Source organism: Pavona decussata, unplaced genomic scaffold (genome assembly GCF_977016875.1).
Source record: "Pavona decussata unplaced genomic scaffold, jaPavDecu1.1 SCAFFOLD_52, whole genome shotgun sequence".
Taxonomy (NCBI): Eukaryota; Metazoa; Cnidaria; class Anthozoa; order Scleractinia; family Agariciidae; genus Pavona; species Pavona decussata.
The window spans coordinates 331582-354952 of NW_028145474.1; the positions used below are offsets into that span (position 1 = coordinate 331582).

Consider the following 23371-nt stretch of genomic DNA (forward strand, 5'->3'; position numbering starts at 1 on the left):
CTAGAGAGAAATAAGAAATATTGAAGATTTAGTGAAGTTTTAAAATTAGAATTTTTAGTCAATAATTAATAGACAGATACCAAGTTAGTCCACTAGCAACCAGGGGTGCTCTTGCGTGGGTATCAACTGTCTCTTAGTGTTCCAAAAATCATTTTCTTTCTTCTATCCCTTTTTAAAACCTCTTCAAATTTCATTCAAATTTAGGTAGAATCCCCCTTAATAGAGAGAGTCCGTAATAGCTGGAATTTATTTCAGTCAAACGTCTGTAATTTATTTTTGCCGGGGATTGTAACTTGTGTCCGTGTTATCGGGGTGTCCGTTATAGCGAGGTATTGACTGCAGGGGCGTAGCGTGGTTTTTCCGTTTAGATACGCACAAGAGGGCGTAGTGAAACGAGGGGGGGGGGGGGGTTATGGGGGCATGCTTCCCCAGAAAATGTTTATTTTAGGGCCTCAGAAACGCCATTTCCCATTTTTCCAGGGAGAAGTTTCATAAATCAAAGCATGAAAAAACGCTAACTATTCAGTAACTTTGTTGTTTATTTGTCAGCCTTTGGTACTACTGATATAAGTGTATATTGGACTCGTGCGTTATAAACTGTAAATGTGGCTACAGGAAATTGGCGAGACGTCTCCCTTTACGACGGGAATTCGGAAACTAGATTGTCAATATCCACATTCTTGTGCTTGTGTACGTGGAGTATTACCAAAGAGGACAGCCTCTCCTCATTCATAGTGCTTCGAAGAGGGGTTTTCAGTCTCTTCATGCCGCTAAAACTGCGTTCGGCACCGCAGGTTGACACAAGTGTCTCGACCATCACCGTTGTGATGACTGGGTTTTGAACTCTCATATTAAAATGAATAGTGCAATATTCAAACAGTTCTCTTTTCGAAAAATAGCAGCAATAATAAAGAGAAAACTCTTGCATGTGAAAGTCGCTTTTCGCCAAAAAATCTATAAATAAATAAATAAATAAATAAATAAATAAGTCAAATAAATAAATAAATAAATAAATAAAATATTCTTTTTAGATTTTCGAGGTACGCAGGTGCGTACGTGCGTATATGGTCGCTACGCCCCTGTGACTGTAATAGGCGTCTTGGTCAAGTCCGCATAGATTTATTAAAATACTACAAAAGACAACTTAAGAACATCTTAATAATAACGTTCAGCCTCCGCCTCAAAATTAGACGTTCTTCTAGTATATTAAAAAAAGGGTGTAGACTTATGGCGTAGTCTCTTGACACGAACAAACAACAGTTGCCATGAGACCTATCTCCTCGACAACTTTCTATTTTTTCTAACAAGGAAATAAGCGATTTTGCGACCCTTTCATTCTTCGACTCATTGAGAGCGTATCAAGAATTTATCTGGTTTTAGGAGAGCTTTGCCGCTGATCGCCCTTGGGAGCGAAAGAGTTAACAAATTGTCTCGCAGAAGGACACGATGGATTAGTATCCCACATTAAAGGGGCAATGTAACCTATTTGTTTTGTCACTTTGAATAGCCAAAACACATATTTGAATCGATGAAATCGTCAAAATAATGTTTCAGTTTTGTTAACCGACTAACTCTATTAGTGCACGGAAACTAGTATTAATTATGTTTGGCTGCGGATGGCTTGGATAGAAATGGATTGCAACTTGTAAAAATTGGCCAATTTGTTCAAGTTCTAAACCTGATTATAGTTTGTTATTTCTCGGAGAAATCGCCTAATATTTTCTTCCCGGTGCTCCAACAGCAATTTCACGTTATAGAAAGTTTCTTTGACAAAAATTTGAGCGGTTTTGACAAAAATACAACAAATTCGCCGTGACAGTGCCTCTTTAAGTGAATACGTTTGTCAGTGCCATGAGTGCCAATGCGTACCATGAAAATCCATCGGTCTCTGGAGAACCACCCCATAATGACCACCCCCGGCCCCACCCCTCTAAACTTGTCAGTTGTTTCCAGGCTCTTGTGATAGCACACGCGGCTCTTAATGGCGCCATAGCCAAATGCGCGGCATCATGGGAAGGCCAGGTGGCATAACATGACACCAAAACACCATCCACAAGCATCGTCCCTTGTGTAGTTAAGGGAGCATACACGCCTGTCTCCGTCACCATGGTGATTCGAGTTACTTCGTGGTATTGGAAGTCGCTCCCGTTCAACACATAAAGCAAATTTCCGAAGTTAATTTTCGAGGCAAATACCGCCGAAACTGGGGAGGAGAAATTTTCCTTTCTGAAGATCAGATGCTGTGGTGATAATGTGATGGTGTTTCCTGTACTGGTCTCAAGCTTGTAAAATTCTGCTTGGGTGTGAGTTTCCTTGTGTAAAAACGCAATCACTTCGCTTGCTGTTGTTTCTCCATTCGTTCCCAGTGTACGCACTTTATCGCCAAAGCGCAGCTGCCTCATGCTGATGCTTGCACCTGACTCCAGTAACACACGGGAAGTAGCTGGAAAACACAGACTGCGTGGCTTCTCACAGGTTGGACAAGGTCGTGTTTCTGTAAAGGAAGAATAAAAAATCATATTCTTTACCCAGTTCCACTGAATGTTAGTCAGGAATCAAAATCAATCAATCCATCAATCAATCTTTATTGTTTATACACGAAATCGTAACATTTTACATGGTCTTCCTAGGAGTCGTGTAAATTTAGCCAAAATACATTAAGAAAGGTGCCTAGTTTTGTTACTGCGCATATGTTCTGCAGATCTCAAGATACTCGGGTTTCCTATGGGTGGTGCCTACTTGTACTTATGCAGGGACATTTTTGCATGGTTTAAAACTGTGCGCAGGAAACAGAACTTAGGAAGAGCTCTTGGTATCCAAAAAGAAAATTTGGGATAACCATGCATTTTAGAATAAGTGTTGCTTAACTTTCTCTAAAAAATGCGTGGTTACCTCCAATTTTCTGTTTGGTTTTCACGGGGGCTTTCAATAGCCCTAAGCCCTAAGATTTGCTCTCCCCACATAGTCATTAACCACACAAAAATACTTCTTTATTAGTAGGCACAGTGCTTAAGCTACAGACTTTACTTAACTACCTAACCTTAAGGATAAATAAAATAAAACTTTCAAAGTGCTGGCTGTCGGGGGGGTTTTTTTGTTCCGTGCTCTCAGCAATGGCAAAACATGCGAACTATTTAAACAGATTCTATGCTTACCATAATCACTAAAGCTGTACACAAAATTCGCGCCAGATTTTCCGACCCCATTTTCACAATCCACGGATATCCCGTCTCGTCCATAATTTTCCTCGGCCCCAGTACCACTCCAACATTCAGTATAAAACTGGATCCCAAAGAAATGAAATCCTCTCTCTCTTGCCTTCACCGCGCACGCCTGGATGGTTTTGTTGGTATCGGTACGATCGATAGTATCTCGGAAGTCAGCTATCAGTTCGGGAAGTGGTCGTGGTTTTGCGTAGGAATCTCGATAACAACCGACTGGAATGATTGTCCATGAACGTGCTAAGGAGAAAAAAAAAATACAAATGTTTTGTTTTGTTGAAGGAAGAAAAGCACGGCAGTTTTAAATGCGATCACTTCTGGTTAATTTGGATACCTTCGTTAGGTCATATCCAATCAAAATTCGAATATAATACTGAGTTCCACCGCAAATTTGAGAAGAGATCCTTCAATGTGGCCTACGTAAATGACGGTGTTTTGAAAATTATCTTCAAATCGATGAAGAGATTGGGCTTAAGTGCATCATGCTAAGAAGCATTTTTTAGGACTTACACCCGTTTGCAGTTACCATGTATTTTAGTTCAAGGAATGTAAGCTTAGATATTCTGTAGCATCAACCAATAAAACATCTCTAGCTAATAGATTTTCCTTTGAATCCAACTGAGTCATCAGTAGTTGATGTCACCCTCATTAATGTATCATCATCCCCCTTAACCCCCCCCCCCCCCCTCCCCGGGCAACCCCCGTTGAACCCTGTTCAGCTCCACATAGTAGGGCATTTGACGCGAATAGGAAAGGATCGGAAAGTTTTCGGAATTACAAACCGAAAATTTTGGCAGAGTGGAAAGGTCCCTGGTTATTGCTTAATTGTTTTTACCAGTCTGCTGGCAATCCTACTATCCATTAAGTTGGGGAAATAAGACATTTAAAAAGACAAAATTTCCCGGAACGCCAAAAGTATATTGTGTAGCCTTACCAGTTGATGCTGTCGGAGATGTTGTAGCAGTCAGGTTCCCAAGGGGGGTGGTAGTTGGGGAAATGATTGTTGAACTGATGCGGGTAGCTGTGGTCCATGGTGGAGTAGGGGTAGATGCTGTAGCTGGGGGGGTCCACCTAGGCACCGTGGGTCGCTGGGTGCTGTATGGGTGTGGCCAGGGTAGAGGGGTTTCAATCAATCCTTGCTCGGTACCAGGCTTCGGTGTGCTGATGTTTTGCGGGGCCTGGGAAGGAGCATGTCCAATCCCAATGACAATTTTGGTGGACCAGGAATTTTGGCGCTTATGGAGTGATTGACCTTAATTACAATCATTATAATAAAAAAGTTATAACTGTAAATGGTTTGAACCCAGGAGTTATGTCATAAGTACGTAAATTATGATCATCTGGGTGAGAAGGGCTGTTTGAGATGACATTGGGGAGTTTTAGCAACGCGACGGCGACGGCAACGGCAACGAGAACATCAGAAAAGCAATAGGTTTTGTGACCAAAACAACAACTCTGCACGTGCATTACACTTTTTGGTATATTTCTCTATCGTCACTGCACGACTAAGACGTGAAATTTCCTGATGGCACGTTTTAGAGGGTGTGAATGGGGTTAACCGACTAGCGACAAAGGGCGTAAAAAATTACTGACTACCGACGAAACGGGGAAAAAATTACCGACTAGCGACAAATAAATTCTAACCGACAGCCGACATGGTCAGACGTGATAGGGATGTTTGTATTCAGAAAGAACAGCATTTTGATGATTTCTAGCTCAGAAAATCCTTCTTCACCGGACGTAACCACATTAATTCCAAATTTAGCCGAATTATAGAATTTCTCGTCTTCAAATTACTTTAAATCCACGGGATCCTTCTTTTCGGTGAGCAGCGTGGGCTCATTTCTAGAACAGCGGCTCGTAATTAGGCTGACAAGACGCCCTGCTGTCTCATTTCAAAAACAGCGGATCACAATCGAGCCGGCGAGACGCCCTGCTGTTGTCTTTTTATTGCTCGTTGTTTGTTCATGCGGTCGGGTCATGACTGGGATTGCTAAAGTCATCGTGAGTTTTTTTCGAAAAGGTGAAGAAGTCGCCATCGAACGTCATCGAAGCAGGGTCCCAGTAGACAAAGAAGCTCATAGAGGAGTATCTGAACTAAAAAAAACATCTTACGGAGTTTTTAGGACTAAAGGAGCAGGCACATCAATATGGAATTGGCGGATTTTCGTTAAAGTTATTTCGCCTGGCGAAATCGCCTGCGGGCAAATGCGAAAATTTTGCAATTGTGACGGATGGGCAATGGCAGCTTGAACTTCCAAATTTAATATCGGATGAAAGTAGAGACACAGGACTCACGCTCATTCAAACAAATCGAAGGGATATGCTCTGTAGACAAGAACTTGTTTGTTACAGATGTTTCCGCTGGAAAACTGAAGATAGTGACGAGCCTCTCAGAAACGGTATCTTTTTTGGGGATTCTTGGCTCCCTTTACGATACCTTTGGAATTCATTCTAAGGGTATGAAACCAGACGGAGTGTCCTTGAAACAAGCAAAAGAGAACGTGACAAAGATTGACAGCTATGTAAAAGACACTGTGAGTAAGGTGAAAGAACGCTACCAGTTGAGCGAGACGTCTGCAACCAATGGTCCACAGGGAACTGTATCACAGAAGACGCAAGTATCTGTGTCTTTGCTTAAAAAGGGCATAGAAAGGCTATACAAGAACGTGGTGGACATTAACCCCCAATTTGTAGATGATCTGCTGCTCGAAACGTTGCTCACAACAGTAGTGGAAAATTTGCACGCTGTTTCGCACCTTAAACACGAGACATTTACGGTACTTACATATGCCCAGGATTTTGGAACAATTTGCAAGAAATCTCTGAAGCGCACATCTAGATGGGCAGCAAAGTACTACACGCATGACAAATCCTACTATCCGGTACCTCAATCCGCCATGCCCCTTTCTGCTATATCTACCATGACACCTTTGCCAAGTGAGGACATAACACCAGGGATGGAAGGACAGATCAAAGAGTGGCTAGGGAGTTACAGACCAGTACGCCAACGGACGGTTAGGAGTGAGACCACAAAAGATAAGGCTGGGGCCTTGCCGCCAGCTGTCTACGCCGTTCACCACACCGACGAGTCTGAAGAGAGGCTTCGATATCCTGAAGAAAACACTGTATCGTCAGCAAATGCACAACGCGTTGTCAGCATACAATTTGTGGACGAAGGGGATGTTACTGAGGTGTTTGAGGATCACAGAGAAGTACAAATCGATGAGTATGAGACAGATTCGAATGACGAGGAATCAGATTTTGAAGAACATCCAGAGGTTGTCAACAGAGCGTGTGTTACCCGATCCGGCAGGGCTGTTCGTGCATTTGTGCGTCTCGGCATGTAAGAGGTACTAACAGTTAAAAAATCCATTTAACGGTGCCGATTGATACGTATGACAACGAAATTTTTGGCAAAAAAAAAGAGAAAAAAAAGAAACCTCGCAGAAAAGCCACGAGAGCCGTTGAATAATAAGTGTAGTGAGTTTTTGTGGACGTCTCGGAAAAAAGACTTCCGTAGCTTACAAATTAAAATTAGTTATCCCGGGGGCTAGAGTGGGTGTTCCATTCTTTGTAGAATTTACCTCTCTTGATTTACTTCGATGCCCCGTAGTCGACAGGAAACAAATTCACATCTATAATAAAAGCTTTGGTGAATTTTATCGGTATACTAGATTTGCAAACAAAAGTGGGGTAGATGAGCACGTTGCTAAATTAAAAAACAGCGTTAACGAGGTTTAAGTGAAAACAAATAATGAATTATTACAAGTATTACACTTCGTCTAGAGTTTAAAGTCTTAAAACTGGGCAAATTGCATAATAAATGTGAATAATTAACGTGTATTTTTAATTATTAACTGAGATTTACCGACAACCGACAAAGGTCAAAAATCTTAACCGACAACCGACAAAGTAATGAAATTTTAACCGACAACCGACATTTTGACCCCCCCCATTCAGACCCTCGTTTTATGGAGGACTTAAACACACGACGAAGAATTTTTCTTTCTCTTAATTTCTAAACTTGAGTGCGGTCTCCAAGAATTCATCTCCGGAAAATTTCACCCACATTTGATATTTAAGGCAAGTCGGGATAATTGCGACGCCGTTTGAAAAAACGCGCAAACATTTTAATAGTGAATTCTCCCTACCGTCGCTGTCGCCATTGCTAAGTTTCCCTGTTGACTGTCGTTTCGACAACCTGAGCGAAAGATATCGCCAGAGTCAAGTAAATTATGGAAGATCAGTAGGTGGTATAAATGTCTCTGGTTATTGACCTGAATGCTCAACGAATAGAAGTCGAGGAGTTATTGGTCGTTTGTCAGCCGTGATGTTATTGGCTGTGAAGACTGTAAAAAGTTATTGGGGCCTTTCAATCCGTCTTTTGCAAGTCAAAAGTCCGTTGGTATATTGATAGTAACATTGTCTATTGTTTGTCTGTTGTGTAAGGTGCAGGTAGCTGTAGGTAACGGTTGAGTGGGGTTTGTTCTAAGTTTGTAAACCAACTTTGCAGAGTGAGTCGTTGATAGTTATTTTTACTGTAGGTAACGCACTTGGCAGAGTCCCAGTCGATTCTTTGGGTTCGTTTCTAAATGGTGTTCAGCAATGTGATTGTTGATCAGTCACCATTTTAGTCGCTAATTTGTTTCAGTCAGTCGTATGTTCAAATCTCCGCCTGTCTCACCAATACAAGTTGCCTGGCAGAGGCAACATTTGATGTTTAAACTGCTCCCTGTTTGTGGTTCGGTTCGTGTCTGTCCTTTACGTTCGTCAGCAAGTTGTCGCAAACTAGTGATAGGTTTGCCGAGCTACACGGTGGATGTTGTAGGGTTGTAGGATCCGTGATAAATTAAGAAGTGCCTTTGATGTAAGGTATAGCAGCAGTAATGACAGCAAGATACGTACTACGGTTTACAAAAAAACCAACACACACCGGCAGACTACTCGACCAATCATCTTACAGCCCCACTTCTCACAAGGCAACGACTATACGGACGTTGACAAGACAAGTGCGACTGGTTTGTGACTCACATGACAGTTTTGCAGGCGAAAACAAGTACTTAGAGAACGTTTTGAACAAAAACAACTATAACCAGGACTTTGTTAGACGCAACACTTACCAGAACACTGAACCCAACGTCACTATTGCGACTATATCCCTTAAATCAAGGTTTTAAAATGTAGTTCGTCTTGAAGTTGTCGTCTTGAAGTTGGTGTATCATGATCATTCATGGGTACACAACGTTTTCTAGACCACTTGATCAGTAAAAACTAAAACTAAATCAAATTCGGTGGAGCTTAGCCTGGTCTCTGTAGCATGAAGTAAACACGCCTACATGGGACGCTTGTCTATCACAAGGTTACCTCGAGAAGTATATCACCTGTGCTCCTGTAACTGATACTTTGGTGAAGAGAGACAATGTGTAGTCAACTTTCTTTTCAAAGGAAAAAACATGAAGGCCAAGGCTAGGCCTAAAACACCGACCTTCGGATCTGACGTCCAACTAACCTCACCATGCCTCCGAAAAAGCTATAATAAATTATTTAGTATAAGCTTGATATGATATTATCACGAAAAAGGAGCTTTTAAAAGCCATGAAACAGAACTAAGGAATATTATTACTAAGTGAATCAGCCATATTTTTACATAGAATCACTGTAAGGATCTGTTATATCTTGCTTTTATATGTTTTACAAGCCAGTTTGTAAACAAGGATGAACGTTGAACTCACCTCTGCCGCCTGTTAATAAGTGGATCCAGACAAGAATGATGAAACCTGCATTTGCCGCCATTTTCGTCTTTCTTGAGTTAGAGACAAGGAGTGGAAAAAAGTTAGGGAGGGAATCAAATAGGACAGCTTTTCTACAAGGTTGCCCGACAGAGAAATTATGTTGTAGTCGCGCTTTTTCACTCGTTCAATTTAAATTGAAAAGGAGAAATGATGCGTAGTAAATTTTGGCATTACAAGATATATCGAGAATATGACTACGCTGAAGTACATTCATAGAATTTGTATGTACTTTTGCTGGAGCCTAACATCAGCCTAAATAGGTCAGTAATCATAAATAGCTTTCACAGGAATAGTCACATTTAAGGTTTTTATTTACAGACTCAAAAGTTAGAACTTCAGTGCAAAGTGCTGCTCAGTAGCTTTCAATTATATGGTAACACCTACGGATTACGTTCAAAGAGGCAAAAAGTCACAGAACGTTATTGGTTGTCAGTTTTATCACACACTTCCACTTAGTTACTCGCACGCCAGTAAAAAGGTTAATTTAAGTTAAAGTCGCATTTCGATCCTAAGTAGCTCTAAGTGGCCCACTCGGACGGAGCTTAACCAGGCTTATGTACGCGGTATGAAGCAACTATAGCAGTACTGCTACTGCCCCCTCCCTTGGAGGGGTACCCCCGAACCATCCATCGTCTTATAAAACGTTTGATGTGCTAACCACTAAATCTCCATGCCCTCACTACTTTGAAGAGACGAAAATACATGTATAGATGGATGAACGAGAATTCCTCACGCCAGCGTATTTTGATTTTGTTTATTTTTTTTTGTGGTCGTTTACGAGAATTGTAGGGTATTTCAACCCAAGTTTCGCAGATCACTCAAATGAAGAAACGAAAAAAATAAATGAGTAAATAAAAGGATGTATCATCTGTCATAACATGTCTTGTTAAACCGTTCAAGTCAAGCTATAAGTCAAACTTACCTCACCGAAGACCGTCAAAACTATTAAGATCGCCAGCTGCCAGAGTTTTGAGTTGGTGTCTCTTGTCTCAGCATGTGGCCGATTATTTGTTTTCACGCCTCTTCACTTCCCTGAGGTGTTATGAGACAAACGTGACGGTCAATGAACCCTAAGTACAGCCTCTTGGTAAGCCTCTTAAATATGTATAAATATTTTCATATCGTAGTGATGCGCGAAAGAATTGACTCCCTGTTGCCTGCTTCAGGATTATCAAGAGCGCCTGATCATTCTTTCAGTACAAGGCAGAAAGTACCATATTAACAAATCAGTGCATTGTAGGATCTCCCCTGCCCAACATTCATATTTTGTTAATCACACCTGAGACAATAGATCCTTCTCCAAAATGGCGGCAACGGATTTAAAGGAGTTAAAATTGAACTGAATGCATGAAAAACTGATACCAGCACTGGAAAGAGCACCTTTACTTTAGTAACCTTGCAAAGTTTCAGCATATTAGGTGTTTTATCAGCTTAGTAAATGTAAGACGAAATTTGTCAAATTTACAGACGTTTGTATGACTGGGGGTATACGTCATTCTGCCCGTATAAACGTCTATAAATTGTTCAGTTTTCAACTTACATTTTCTCAGCTGATATTACATCTGATATGCTGAAATTTTGCAGGGTTACTAAAGTAAAAGTGCTCTTTTTTAGTGTTGGTATACGTTTTTTATTTTAACTTATTTAAATTTTCAGCCTCCATTATAGAGAGGGGTGTATTCAATACAACCACAAGCCGCCTGGTTAGATTAGTGAGTTGAGTGCCACACTGTGCAGCGGTAGGCCAGGGTTCGATTCTCGGCCGATTCTCAGGGTCTTTAAATAACTGAGGAGAAAGTGCTGCCTTTGTAATGACATCTGCAAATAGTTAGGCTTTTTTAGTCTTCTCGGATAAGGACGATAAATCGTAGGCACCTTCTCACAGTCCTTTCACACAGTTTGACTCTGTGAGACGAAAAAGAACCACTAGTGGCGTAACAAATCTCTGGCATTGACCACCCCCTCTAGTGACTATCTCAAATTCACATTCACATTAGCAGGCATTCATAACTCATTACTTCATTACTTGTAAACTGTGCCACAAGCTGTCTGGAAAAGTCTCACACACAGTGTTGTAATTTATCCCTGAAAAGCCCAAAGGGAAGTGGATGATAACATATTTGATTTGATTTGATATCTCATAACACTTAGCACAGGCGTGCGGACAATCTCCAAAAACCTCTTATGAGAAATTTCTTCTTGTCGTATGTATTCCTATTCCGGAAAAGGGTCAATCGAACGCACCATTAATTATAAAAGAGGTCACTCAATGTTGCGTGGCTCATAATGTCAACAAACGTCTCTTAGCCGGCGAAACGCCTGGCGATTCTATACGCTGATCGCGGCGATGTGGAAGTTTCGAAAGGTCGTGATAAAATTGCCTAACCTGATGGGTTGACTTTAGTAGCGATTCGCGGTGATGTGCGTAGAAAATCACGGGAACGGGCACACTTGGCGAATGCCGGCGAATTTAATCGCCTATATCTGACATGTGTCGCCGGCTTTACGAAAACAAAACGGTAACGCAACTAAACTTTTTTTAATTTTTTTTTTATAAGAAGCTTTTAATATAAGAAAGTTGAGGCTGAGATTAACTGAAATTTAAGAACACAGTAAGAATATTACCCAGGCTGAGTCAGTTAAGAACATTTTTATTCCAACCAAATATTTTTTAAAAAGAAGAGTATAAATACGCATAAAATAACACATGAAAAAATCAGTTTTATTGCTAATTAACCCAAATACAGTCAACTCCCTTTATTGCGGACACCCTCGGGACCGCGAGTTAGTGTCCTTAATAAAGAGAGTCCGTAATAGCGGAAATTTATTTCAGTCAAACGTCTGTAATTTATTTTTGCCGGGGATTGTAACTTGTGTCCGTGTTATCGGGGTGTCCGTTATAGCGAGGTATTGACTGCAGGGGCGTAGCGTGGTTTTTCCGTTTAGGTGCGCACAAGAGGGTGTAGTGAGACGAGTTTCGAAGGCGCAAGCTTCTATGTATGGGGGGGGGGGGGGAGGGGGGGTATGGGGGCATGCCTCCCCAGAAAAAGTTTATTTTTAGGGCCTCAGAAACGCCATTTCCCATTTTTTCCAGGGAGAAGTTTCATAAATCAAAGCATGAAAAAACGCTAACAATTCAGTAACTTTGTTGTTTATTTGTCAGCCTTTGGTACTACTGTACTGATATAAGTGTATATTGGACTTGTGTGTTATAAACTGTAAATGTGGCTACAGGAAAATGGCGAGACGTCTCCCTTTACGACTGGAAAATTCGGAAACTAGATTGTCAATATCCACATTCTTGTGCTTGTGTTTGTGGAGTATTACCAAAGAGGACATCCTCTCCTCACTCATAGCGCTTGGAAGAGGGGTTTTCAGTCTCTTCGTGCCGCTAAAACTACGTTCGGCAGCGCAGGTTTACACAAGTGTCTTGACCATCACCGTTGTGATGACTGGGTTTTGAACTCTCATATTAAAATGAATAGTGCAATATTCAAACAGTTTTCTTTTCGAAAAATAGCAGCAATAATAAGAGAAAACTCTTGCATGTGAAAGTCGCTTTTCGCCAAAAAAATCTATAAATAAATAAATAAATAAATAAATAAGTAAATAAATAAATAAACAAATAAAATATTCTTTTTAGATTTTCGAGGTACGCAGATGCGTACGTGCGTATGTGGTCGCTACGCCCCTGTGACTGTAATAGGCGTCTTGGTCAAGTCCGCATAGATTTATTGAAATACTATAAAAGATAACTTAAGAACATCTTAAGAACTTTTTAGGCTCAAATTGCCAACAGTAATAATAACGTACAGTCTCAACCTCAAAATTAGACGTTCTTATCAAAAAAAAGGGTGTAGACGTATGGCGTAGTCTCTTGACACGAACAAACAACAGTTGCCATGAGACTGATCTCCTCTACAGTTTTCCATTCTTCTTCCCTTTCATTGTTCGACTCATTCATGATGCGTATCAATAATTTAGCTGGTGTTAAGAGAGCTTTGCGGCTGAACGCTCTTGGAAGCGAAAGAGTTGACAAAATGTCTGGCAGAACGACACGATGGCTTAGTATCCCACATTATTAAGTGAATACGTTTGTCAGTGCCATGAGTGCCAATGCGTACCATGAAAATCCATCGGTCTCTGGAGAACCATCCCATAATGACCACAGCTCTAAACTTGACAGTTGTTTCCAGGCTCTAGTGATAGCACACGCGGCTCTTAATGGCGCCATAGCCAAATGCGCTGCATCATGGGAAGGCCAGGTGGCGTAACAAGACACCAAAACACCATCCACAAGCATCGTCCCTTGTGTAGTTAAGGGAGCATACACGCCTATCTCCGTCACCATGGTGATTCGAGTCACTTCCTGGTATTTGAAGTCGCTCCCGTTCGATACATACAGCAAATTTCCGAGGTTAATTTCCGAGGCAAATACCGCCGAAATCGGGGAGGAGAAATTTTGCTTTCTGAAGATCAGATGTCGTGGTGATAATGTGATGGCGTTTCCTGCACTGGTCTCAAGCTTGTAAAATTCTGCTTGGGGGTGAGTTTCCTTGTGTAAAAACGCAATCACTTCGCTTGCCGTTGTTTCTCCATTCGTTCCCAGGGTGCGCAGTTTATCGCCAAAGCGCAGCTGCCTCATGCTTATGCTTGCACCTGACTCTAGTAACACACGGGAAGTAGCGGGAAAACACAGACTGCCTGGCTTCTCACAAGTTGGACAAGGTCGCATTTCTGTAAAGGAAGAATACAAAAATTAGATTTTTTACCCAGTTCGACCGAATGTTAGTTAGGAGTCAAAATCAAACAATCGATCAATCAATCAATCAATCAATCAATCAATCAATCAATCAATCAATCAATCAATCAATCAATCAATCAATCAATCAATCAATCAATCAATCAGTCAGTCAATCAATCAATCAATCAATCAATCAATCAATCAGTCAGTCAATCAATCAATCAATCAATCAATCAATCAATCAATCAATCAGTCAGTCAGTCAATCAATCAATCAATCAATCAATCAATCAATCAATCAATCAATCAATCAATCTTTATTGTTTATTCTCGAAATCATAACATGCTACATGGTCTTCCTAGGAGTCGTGTAAATTTAGCCTAAAATACATTAAGAACGGTGCCTACTTTTATTTTCTGCGCATATGTTCTGCGCATCTCAAGATACTCGGGTTTTCTATGGGTTGTGCCTACAAACACAGGGATATTTTTGCGCGGTTTAAAACTATGCAGAGAAAACAGAACTTAGGAAGTGGTATCCAAAAAGAAAATTTGGGGTAACCATGTATTTTTCAGAGATAATAAAGCTTCAATTTGAAAAAAGAACGCCATACATCGCTTTGAATTTAACAGTTTTTAGAAATATAAGTGTTGCTTAACTGTCTCTAAAAATTGTGTGGCTAGCCCCAATTTTCTTTTTGGGCTTCAATAGTTCTTGCTAAGATTTACTTTCCCCGCATAGTCATAAACCACACAAAAATTCTTCTTCGTTAGTAGGCACAGTGCGTAAGTTACTGACTTTACTTAATTAAACAGAAGAAAGATCCCCACAGTCAGTACACAATGTCAGCAGTTGCGAAAAGAAAGCCTGAAAAAACTTCAGGCTTGAACGGGATTCGAACCCATGACCTCTGCGATGTTGGTGCAGTGCTCTACCAACTGAGCTATCAAGCCAACTTCTGTGAGCTAGTCATCGTTGCAAGTACGTAATATATCCGTGAAGGATGAATGAATGAATGTAAATATATGGAACATATATTTTGAACTGCGGATGAAAGATCAAATTGAAGAAAGATCCTCGCAGTTAGTACGCCAACCAGATCGAAAAAGCTGTCCACGGTTGCCGCATTCTGTTGATTCTCGGTTCGGTCTATATCATGTCGCTGTCGTGTCAAGTTTTCTACGCAGTCCGATCAGCCTTGCAGAAATTTGTGTCATTTACTTAACTACCTCCGAACCTTAAAGATAAATACATGTACAATAAAACTTTTAAAGTGCTGGCTGTCGGGGAGTTTTTTTTGTTTCCTTTTTTCAGCAGTGGCAAAACATGCGAACTATTTAAACAGATTCTATGCTTACCATAATCACTAAAGCTGTACACAAAATTCGCGCCAGATTTTCCGACCCCATTTTCACAATCCACGGATATACCGTCTCGTCCATAATTTTCCTCAGCCCCAGTACCACTCCAACATTCGGTATAAAACTGGATCCCAAAGAAATGAAATCCTCTCTCTCTTGCCTTCACCGCGCACGCCTGGATGGTTTTGTTGGTATCGTAACGATCGATAGTATCTCGGAAGTCAGCTATCAGTTCGGGAAGTGGTCGTGGTTTTGCGTAGGAATCTCGATAACAACCGACTGGAATGATTGTCCATGAACGTGCTAAGGAGAAAAAACTGTATATAAATGTTTTGTTTTGTTGAACGAAGCAAAGGACGGCAGTTTTAAATGCGATCACTTCTGGTTAATTTGGATACCTTCGTTAGATCATATCCAATCAAAATTCGAGAATAATACTGAGTTCCACCGCAAATTTGAGAAGAGATCCTTCAATGTGGCCTGCGTAAATGACGGTGTTTTGAAATTTAGCTGCAAATCGATGAAGAGATTAGGCTTTGGTGGATTATGCTAAGAAGCATTTTTAGATACTTATACCCGTTAACAGTTACCATGTATTTTAGTTCAAGGAATGTAAGCTTAGATATACTGTAGCATCAACCAATAAAACATCTCTAGCTAATACATTTTCCTTTTAGTCCAACTGAGTCATCAGTAATTGATATCACCCTCATTAATGTATCATCACCCCCTTCCCCCTCCCCCACGGGCAACCCCCGTTGAACCCTGTTCAGCTCCACAAGAGCGTCCCTGGTTATTATTATTTTTATTTATTATTGTTATTATTATTATTATTATTATTATTATTATTATTATTATTATTATTATTTATTTTTTTATTATATTTTTTTGTATTTTTTTCCAGGTTATTGTTTAATTGTTTTCACCAGTCTGCTGGCAATCCTACTATCCAGTAAGCTGGGGGGAAATAAGACATTTAAAAGACAGAATTTCCCGGAACGCGAAAAGTATATTGTGTAGCCTTACCAGTTGATGCTGTCGGAGATGTTGTAGCAGTCAGGTTCCCAAGGGGAGTGGTAGTTGGGGAAACGGTTGTTGAACAGATGCAGGTAGCTCTGGTCCCTGGTGGAGTTGGGGTAGATGCTGTAGCTGAGGGGGTCCACCTAGGCACCGTGGGTCGCTGGGTGCTGTATGGGTGTGGCCAGGGTAGAGGGGTTTCAATCAATCCTTGCTCGGTACCAGGCTTCGGTGTGCTGATGTTTTGCGGGGCCTGGGAAGGAGCAGGTCCAATCCCAATGACAATTTTGGGGGACCAGGGATTTTGGCGCTTATGGAGTGATTGACCTTAATTACAATCATTATAATAAAAAAGTTATAACTGTAAATGGTTTGAACCCAAGAGTTATGTCATAAGTACGTAAATTATGATCATCTGGGTGAGAAGGGCTGTTTGAGATGACATTAGGGAGTTTAGCAACGCGACGGCGACGGCAACGGCAACGAGAAGGTCAGAAAACAATAGGTTTTGTAGCCAAAACAACAACTCTGCACGTGCTTTAAACTTTTTGGTATATTTCTCTATCGTCACTGCACGACTAGGACGTGAAATTTCCTGATGGCACGTTTTTCTTTTTGTTTCTAAACTTGGGTGCGGTCTCCAAGAATTCATCTTCAGAAAATTTCACCTACATTTGACGTTTAAGGCAAGTTGGGATAATTGCGACGCCGTTTGAAAACACGCATTTTAATAGTGAATTCTCGCTGCCGTTGCTGTCCTCATTGCTAAACTTCCCTGTTGACTGTCGTTTCGACAACCTGAGCGAAAGACATCGTCAGAGTCAAGTAAATTATGGAGCATCGGTAGGTGGTATAAATGTCTCTGGTTATTGACCTGATTGCTCTACGAACGGAAGTCGAGGATTATTGGTCGTTTGTCAGCCATGATGTTATGGTCTGTGAAGACTTTAAAATTTATTGGGGCGTTTCAATCCGTCTTTTGCAAGTCAAAAGTCCGTTAGTGAATTGTCTATTGTTTGTCTGTTGTGTAAGGTGCAGGTAGCTGTAGGTAACGGTTGAGTGGCGTTTGTTCTAAGTTAGTAAACCAACTTTCCAGAGTGAGTCGTCAATAGTTATTTTTACTGAAGGTAACGCACTTGGCAGAGTCCCAGTCGATTCCGTGGGTTCGTTTCTAAATGGTGTTCAGCAATGTGATTGTTGATAAGTCACCATTTCTAGTCACTGGTTTGTTCCAGTCAGTCGTATGTTCAAACTTCTGCCTGTCTCATGCACCAATACAAGTGGCCTGCCGGGGGTAGAGGCAGCATTTGATCTTTAAACTGCTCCCTGTCTGTGGCTCGGTTCGTCTCTGTCCTTTACGTTCGTTAGTAGTTGTCGCAAAGTAGCGCCGGATGGGTTTATGAGCTACACGGCGGATATTGTAGGGTTGTAGCCGGATCCGTGCGATAGTTTAAGAAGTGCCTTTGATTTAAGGTATAGCGGCAGTAATGACAACAAGATACGTACTACGGTTTACAGAAAACCAACACATACCGGCAGACTACTCGACCAATCATCTTTCAACCCCACTTCTCACAAGGCAACGACTATACGGATCTTGACAAGACAAGTGCGACTGGTTTGTGACTCACCTGATAGTTTTGCAGGCGAAAACAAGTACTTAGACAACGTTTTTATCAAAAACAACTATAACCAAGACTTCGTTAGACGCAATACTTACCAGAACACTGAACCTAACGTCGCAAACAACGACGCGACACCTGTCACTACCGCGACTATATACCTTAAATCAAGGTTTTAAAATGTAGTTCATCTTAAAGTTGTCGCATTGAAGATGATGTATCATGATCATTCACGGGTACACAACGTTTTCTAGACCACTCGATAAGTAAAAAGTAAAACTAAATCAAATTCGGTGGAGCTTAACCTGGTTTCTGTACACGCCTATATGGGACGCTTGTCCATCACAAGGTTACCGCGAGAAGTATATCACCTGTGCTCCTGTAACTGATACTTTGGTGAAGAGAGACAATGTGAAGTCAAGTTTCTTTTCAAAGGAAAAGACACGAAGGCCGAGGCTAGGCCTAAAACACCGACCTTCGGATCTGACGCCCAACTAACCTCACCGTTCCTCCGAAAAAGGTATGATAAATTATTTAGTATAAGGATGATAGGATGTTATCACGAAAAAGGAGCTTTTAAAAGCCATGAAACAGAACTAAGGAATATTTTTACCAAGTTAATCAGCCATATCTTCACCCAGGATCACTGTAAGAATCTGTTGTATCTTGCTTTTATATGTTTTACAAGCCAGTTTGTAAACAAGGATAAACGTTGAACTCACCTCTGCCGCCTGTTAATGAGTGGATCCAGACAAGAATGATGAAACCTGCATTTGCCACCATTTTCGTCTTTCTTGAGTTAGAGACAAGGAGTGGAAAAAAGTTACGGAGGGAATCAAATAGGACAGCTTTTCTACAAGGTTTCCCGACAGCGAAATTATGTTGGAGTCGCGCTTTTTCACTCGCCGTTCAATTTAAATTGAAAAGGAGAAATGATGCGTAGTAAATTTTGGCGTTACAAGATATATCGAGAATATGACTACGCCGAAGTAAATTCATAGAATTTGTATGTACTTTTGGTGGAGCCTAACATCAGCCTAAATAGGTCAGTAATCATAAATAGCTTTCACAGGAATAGTCACATTTAAGGTTTTTATTTACAGACTCAAAAGTTAGAACTTCAGTGCAAAGTGCTGCTCAGTAGCTTTCAATTATATGGTAACACCTACGGTTTTTTGTCAAAGAGGCAAACGTCAGACACAACGTTATTGGTTGTCAGTTTTATCACACACTTCCACTTAGTTACTCGCACGCCAGTAAAAAGGTTAATTTAAGTTGAAGTCCTTCTTCGATCCTAAGTAGCTCTAAGTGGCCCACTCGGACGGAGCTTAACCAGACTTATGTACGTAGTATGAAGCAACTATAGCAGTACTGCTACTGTCCCCTCCCTTGGAGGGGTACCCCCCGAACCATCCATCGTCTTATAAAACGTTTGATGTGCTAACCACTAAATCCCCATGCCTTCACTGCTTTAAAGAGACGAAAATACATGCATAGATGGATGAACGAGGATTCCTCACGCCAGCGTATTTTGTTGTTTTTTTTTTGTGGTCGTTTACGAGAATTTACGCTATTTCGACCCAAGTTTCGCAGATCACTCAAATGGAGAAACGAAAAAAATAAATAATATTAAGTAAATAAAAGGATGGATCATCTGTGATAACATGTCTTGTTAAACTTCGAGTGGCGTTTAATAAAAAAAAAAAACCCGTTAAAGTCAAGCTATAAGGCAAACTTACCTCACCGAAGACCGTCAAGACTATGAAGATCGCCAGCTGCCAGAGTTTTGGGTTAGTGTCTCTTGTCTCAGCATGTGGCGGATTATTTGTTTTCACGCCTCTTCACTTCCCTGAGGTGTTATGAGACAATCGTGACGGTCAATGAACCCAAAGTACGGCCTCTTGGTAAGCCTCTTAAATATGTATAAATATTTTCATAATGTAGTGATGCGCGAAAGAATGGACTCCCCGTTGCCTGGGATTATTAAGAGCGTGTGATCATTCTTGTAGTACAAGGCATCATGACCTTTTTATTAAAAATTGTGTTGTTTCTCCGGCTTGCCCCCACTGCAACGCACCTGTGGAAGGTGCTGAGCACTAGTTTTTGTACTGTCTAAATGTATGCTGCTCATCGTATTGCTTTATTTACCTCTGCTGCCCACCTACTGAGAGATAAATGGCTTCTGGCTTCGGACAAGAAAAAGATTGAATGTTTTCTGTTTGGTTCTCCGGATTTGCAATTTCAGTAGAATGTTCGTTTATTTGAGCAAGTTCAGTCATTTATTTCCCATTCATCTCGTTTTTCTTAGTTTTGCTTTGTAGTTTTCTTTCTTTAACTTATTCTACTCGTGTTATCCCTGTTAATTAGTCCGTCTCTGCCTTGTGTCAGGTCAGTTGATCTGACGTAAGCTCTCTCGATTAGCACTTAGTTGCTCTTAGAGCAAATGTCGTGTTCAAATATTATTGTTTTAAATAACAATATTTTAACAAATTATTTTAACAAATCAGTGCAGTGTAGCAAAAGGACCTCCACTGCGCAACATTCATATTTTGTTAATCACACCTGAGACGATTCAATAGAATCACAAGCCGCCTGATTAGATTAGTGAGTTGAGTGCCAGACTATGCAGCGGTAGGCCCGGGTTCGTTTCTCGGCCGGACCAACACTCAGGGTCTTTAAATAACTGAGGAGAAAGTGCTGCCTTTGTAATGACATCTGCAAATGGTTAGACTTTCTGGTCTTCTCGGGTAAGGACGATAAAACGTAGGCACTGTCTCGGCGTCTCACAGCCCTTTCACATAATCTGACTCTTTGAGACGAAAAAGAACCACTAGTGACATAACAAATCTCTGGCAGTGATCACCTCCCCCCCCCCCCCCCCCTGCCCCTAGTGACTATATCAAATTCACCTTCACATTAGCAGGCATTCATAACACATTACTTCATTACTTGTCAACTGTGCCACAAGCTGTCTGGAAAAGTCCCACACACAGTGTTGTAAATTATCCCTGAAAAGCCCAAAGGGAAGTGGATGATAACATATTTGATTTGATTTGATATCTTGTATCATGTTGTATAACATTTAGCACGGGCGTGCGGACAATCTTCTGGAAAAGCTATTTGCTCAAAACATTCCCGCAAGTTGTTCAATTTTGTACGAAAAAAAATCGAAAATAAAAGAGGATCATGCGATGCACTAAAAAAGCCCTACATGAGGTGAAAATTATCTTACATTTGCCAGGAAATTCAAACGAGGTCGGGCAATATCTTGAGTTGTCTTTAAGCGTAGGTTTTTTGTGTTAATTTATTATTACCACTGAATTGTAAATTTTTTAGTTAGTTCTTCGTTTCTTTAATATTTAATTGTAACTTTGTTCTGAAAAACCCTTTGGGATGGTGGAATGACTGGTGGGAAAGAATATGTATTTTATTGTATTGTAAAGGTGTTTTCCCAGATCGCTTTACAGCCTCAAAAAGGGGCATCTTTGAAAGATAACAAAGTTTACTCCATCGGATTCTTTAGTTTAATATTTAACCGCAGTAAATTTTAACAAAATCGTATTCACCGAATATCGGTGCCGGTTGTCGGTTTCTTTTGTCCTTTTGTAAAAAAAAAAAAAAACCGCTCTTAAATGCTCCGTCCTCTGCAGAAGCTTCTACTCACGTCTTCAGAAAAACGGAGAGAAAATCGGGCATATATATAATTCATGGTAAGGTAAGGGTAACTATATGGAGGGTCAGGGTTAGGGTTATGTGGGTGACTATATGGTACTTTACCATGAATTACTAAAAATCGGAAACGTGAAAGAAAACTTTAAAATTAAAACAGAAAACCAAGATAAATAGGGACCTTCAGATCAGAATACAAGTACGAGATTGAGTACGAGTACGGCTTTCAAATTTCGAATCAGTCGCATCCCAGATCCCGTTGTTTACCAGCAGATAAGGAGACCCTAGAAACAAGATTGGTATGACAAGTGATTATCTAAACAAGCAAATATTTGAAAAGTCGTACAGTCGTGCTCAATCTCGTTTTTTTTTTTTTTTTTTCAATACACAAAGAGTACGCATGCATGAACCTGTGTCATTTTGGCGTGACAACGAGATAGCCGTCATCACTTTACTACGAGTTTTTGTGAGAACGGCGTAGTGGCGAAAACAAGTCATTGAAACGTAGCGATGTCGTCTTTTTGGAATCACGAAAGGGCTTAGTTATCATCATTCAAAAGAACTGCTGCAAGTTCGTCGCTCGTAAAGAGTAAAACGAAGCTTTCTAGGATATGTCTGTTCTTGGTACTTCGCTAAAAGCTTGCAAATATTGTATTAGTCGAGAGGAGGACGACAGGCAAGCTTCCTCTCTTACCCCCCCCCCACCCCCCCTCCTTGGCTGCAGTCCCCGTGGGTGAATGCGGGAGGAACTACTTTCTCACACATCCGAGGTGCTGTTCATAATACCTCCAGCACAGACATTCCACCGAAACGACTTGTTGGATTCTTATACTGTGAACGCTACGTTACACTTTCAACATCCCGCAGCACATATCTAAAATAGCCTACAGAACAGGCGTTATTTATTTATTTATTTTTTTGGGGGGCGTTTTTCAGGCGAGCGGAGGCGCGGCAAGCGAGAGGCGAGCGTGGAGCGCGAGTCAAGCACGACGGGAGGGGCGCGTCACTCGCCTCACGCTTGCCGCGCCTCCGCTCGCCTGAAAAACGCAAAAAAAAAAAAAAAAAAAAAAAACGCCTGCAGGCTAATCTAAAATTTCTACGAGGGTAAATCCCACCAACGAAGAAAAATCCTCCAAAATCAGAATACCACCTTTACTTTGGCGTTAGCACTAGGTTGAAAATAAAACCCGAAAATTCTTTCCTAGAACGGAAAGGCTTGGCCACTCAATTGCCCCATTCACACCAACAAAACACGTTTAATAGGACATTTTGACTATGGCGTCATTTTACTACAACTACCAGAATCCTTCTGGTTTTTGTTTTCTCATGCTAATCAGAGCTATTGTTCTTTGCTCTCCACTGGTATTACAAAATTTGAATTTGAAAAGAAAAACGAAGTGAATTATGGTAGTTGTAGTCAAATGACGCCATCATGAAAATGGCCTATTAAACCGGGTTTAACAAAATTGAAAATTGTCAACAAAAAGCTGAACCATTGGCTTTGACATAGGATTCAAGTAAACTTTCACTTATGCTTTCATTTGTGCTAAATCTGTAGTCGACAAAAATCCTACAGCCGCTTTTATGAAGAAAACAATTTTAACCGTGTTTAACTAAACAGCTTTTAAACCTGTTTGAGCCTTGGTGTGATTGGGGCATTAATTTTTTTTTACCTGTGCTAAACCTTTCATGCATAAACGAGAAATGAATAGGCAATATGTATGTCACTTCAATAGGAAAGTTTCCAAATTAATTCTCTTCGAAAAAGAGCCACAGAAACTCGAAAATGACCTGGGTCTACACAAGAACTTCTTCAAACTTGAAAATGTGGAGTGCAATTTTGCAACAAGTAACCAAAGCGTCATTTGAGGGTCTGTGTGAATCTGAAATGCAATCTAAAAATATTCAACAGTTTTCCTGAATAACAGGTAAGATTTTCAAA

General features: G+C 40.8%; 3 protein-coding genes and 1 non-coding gene across 5 annotated transcripts; 1 reads left to right on the plus strand and 3 right to left on the minus strand.

Annotated features, from left to right (window-relative positions):
* Positions 1-1284: 1284 nt before the first annotated feature.
* LOC146480750 (uncharacterized) lies at positions 1285-10001 on the minus strand. The gene is made up of 5 exons (XM_085109088.1): positions 9939-10001; positions 8957-9027; positions 4156-4473; positions 3156-3461; positions 1285-2494 (listed from the first exon to the last, which is right to left on the minus strand). The coding sequence occupies exons 2-5, from the start codon at positions 9015-9017 to the stop codon at positions 1827-1829; spliced, it is 1353 nt and encodes a 450-aa protein (XP_084965214.1). The 5' UTR covers positions 9018-9027; positions 9939-10001; the 3' UTR covers positions 1285-1826.
* On the plus strand, positions 5489-6571 carry LOC146480751 (uncharacterized). Its single transcript, XM_085109034.1, has one exon. The coding sequence runs from the start codon at positions 5495-5497 to the stop codon at positions 6569-6571; it is 1077 nt and encodes a 358-aa protein (XP_084965160.1). The 5' UTR covers positions 5489-5494.
* Positions 10002-12155: 2154 nt separating the features above from the next.
* Positions 12156-18549, minus strand: LOC146480752 (uncharacterized). 2 transcript variants are annotated; one of them, XM_085109089.1, is made up of 4 exons: positions 18483-18549; positions 16148-16465; positions 15119-15424; positions 12156-13753 (listed from the first exon to the last, which is right to left on the minus strand). In XM_085109089.1, the coding sequence occupies exons 1-4, from the start codon at positions 18541-18543 to the stop codon at positions 13098-13100; spliced, it is 1341 nt and encodes a 446-aa protein (XP_084965215.1). In that variant the 5' UTR covers positions 18544-18549; the 3' UTR covers positions 12156-13097. The 2 variants fall into 2 exon arrangements, with proteins under 2 accessions (XP_084965215.1, XP_084965216.1); XM_085109090.1 differs by lacking the exon at positions 18483-18549 and adding an exon at positions 17645-17832.
* Positions 14641-14713, minus strand: Trnav-aac (transfer RNA valine (anticodon AAC)). The gene has a single exon. It is a non-coding gene; the product is annotated as a tRNA-Val (tRNA).
* Positions 18550-23371: the final 4822 nt, after the last annotated feature.

What these genes read in the sequence shown, in the direction of transcription:
- LOC146480751 (XM_085109034.1), top strand. Translation starts at nt 5,495, where the DNA reads ATGAAAGTAGAGACACAGGACTCACGCTCATTCAAACAAATCGAAGGG.
- LOC146480750 (XM_085109088.1), bottom strand. Translation starts at nt 9,017, where the DNA reads ATGGCGGCAAATGCAGGTTTCATCATTCTTGTCTGGATCCACTTATTA. An exon ending in CTTATTAACAGGCGGCAGAG is followed by an intron (nt 4,474 to 8,956) that starts GTGAGTTCAACG and finishes ATTGTAATTAAG; the next exon opens with GTCAATCACTCCATAAGCGC. An exon ending in ATCTCCGACAGCATCAACTG is followed by an intron (nt 3,462 to 4,155) that starts GTAAGGCTACAC and finishes TTTTCTCCTTAG; the next exon opens with CACGTTCATGGACAATCATT.
- LOC146480752 (XM_085109089.1), bottom strand. Translation starts at nt 18,543, where the DNA reads ATGGTGGCAAATGCAGGTTTCATCATTCTTGTCTGGATCCACTCATTA. An exon ending in CTCATTAACAGGCGGCAGAG is followed by an intron (nt 16,466 to 18,482) that starts GTGAGTTCAACG and finishes ATTGTAATTAAG; the next exon opens with GTCAATCACTCCATAAGCGC. An exon ending in ATCTCCGACAGCATCAACTG is followed by an intron (nt 15,425 to 16,147) that starts GTAAGGCTACAC and finishes TTTTCTCCTTAG; the next exon opens with CACGTTCATGGACAATCATT.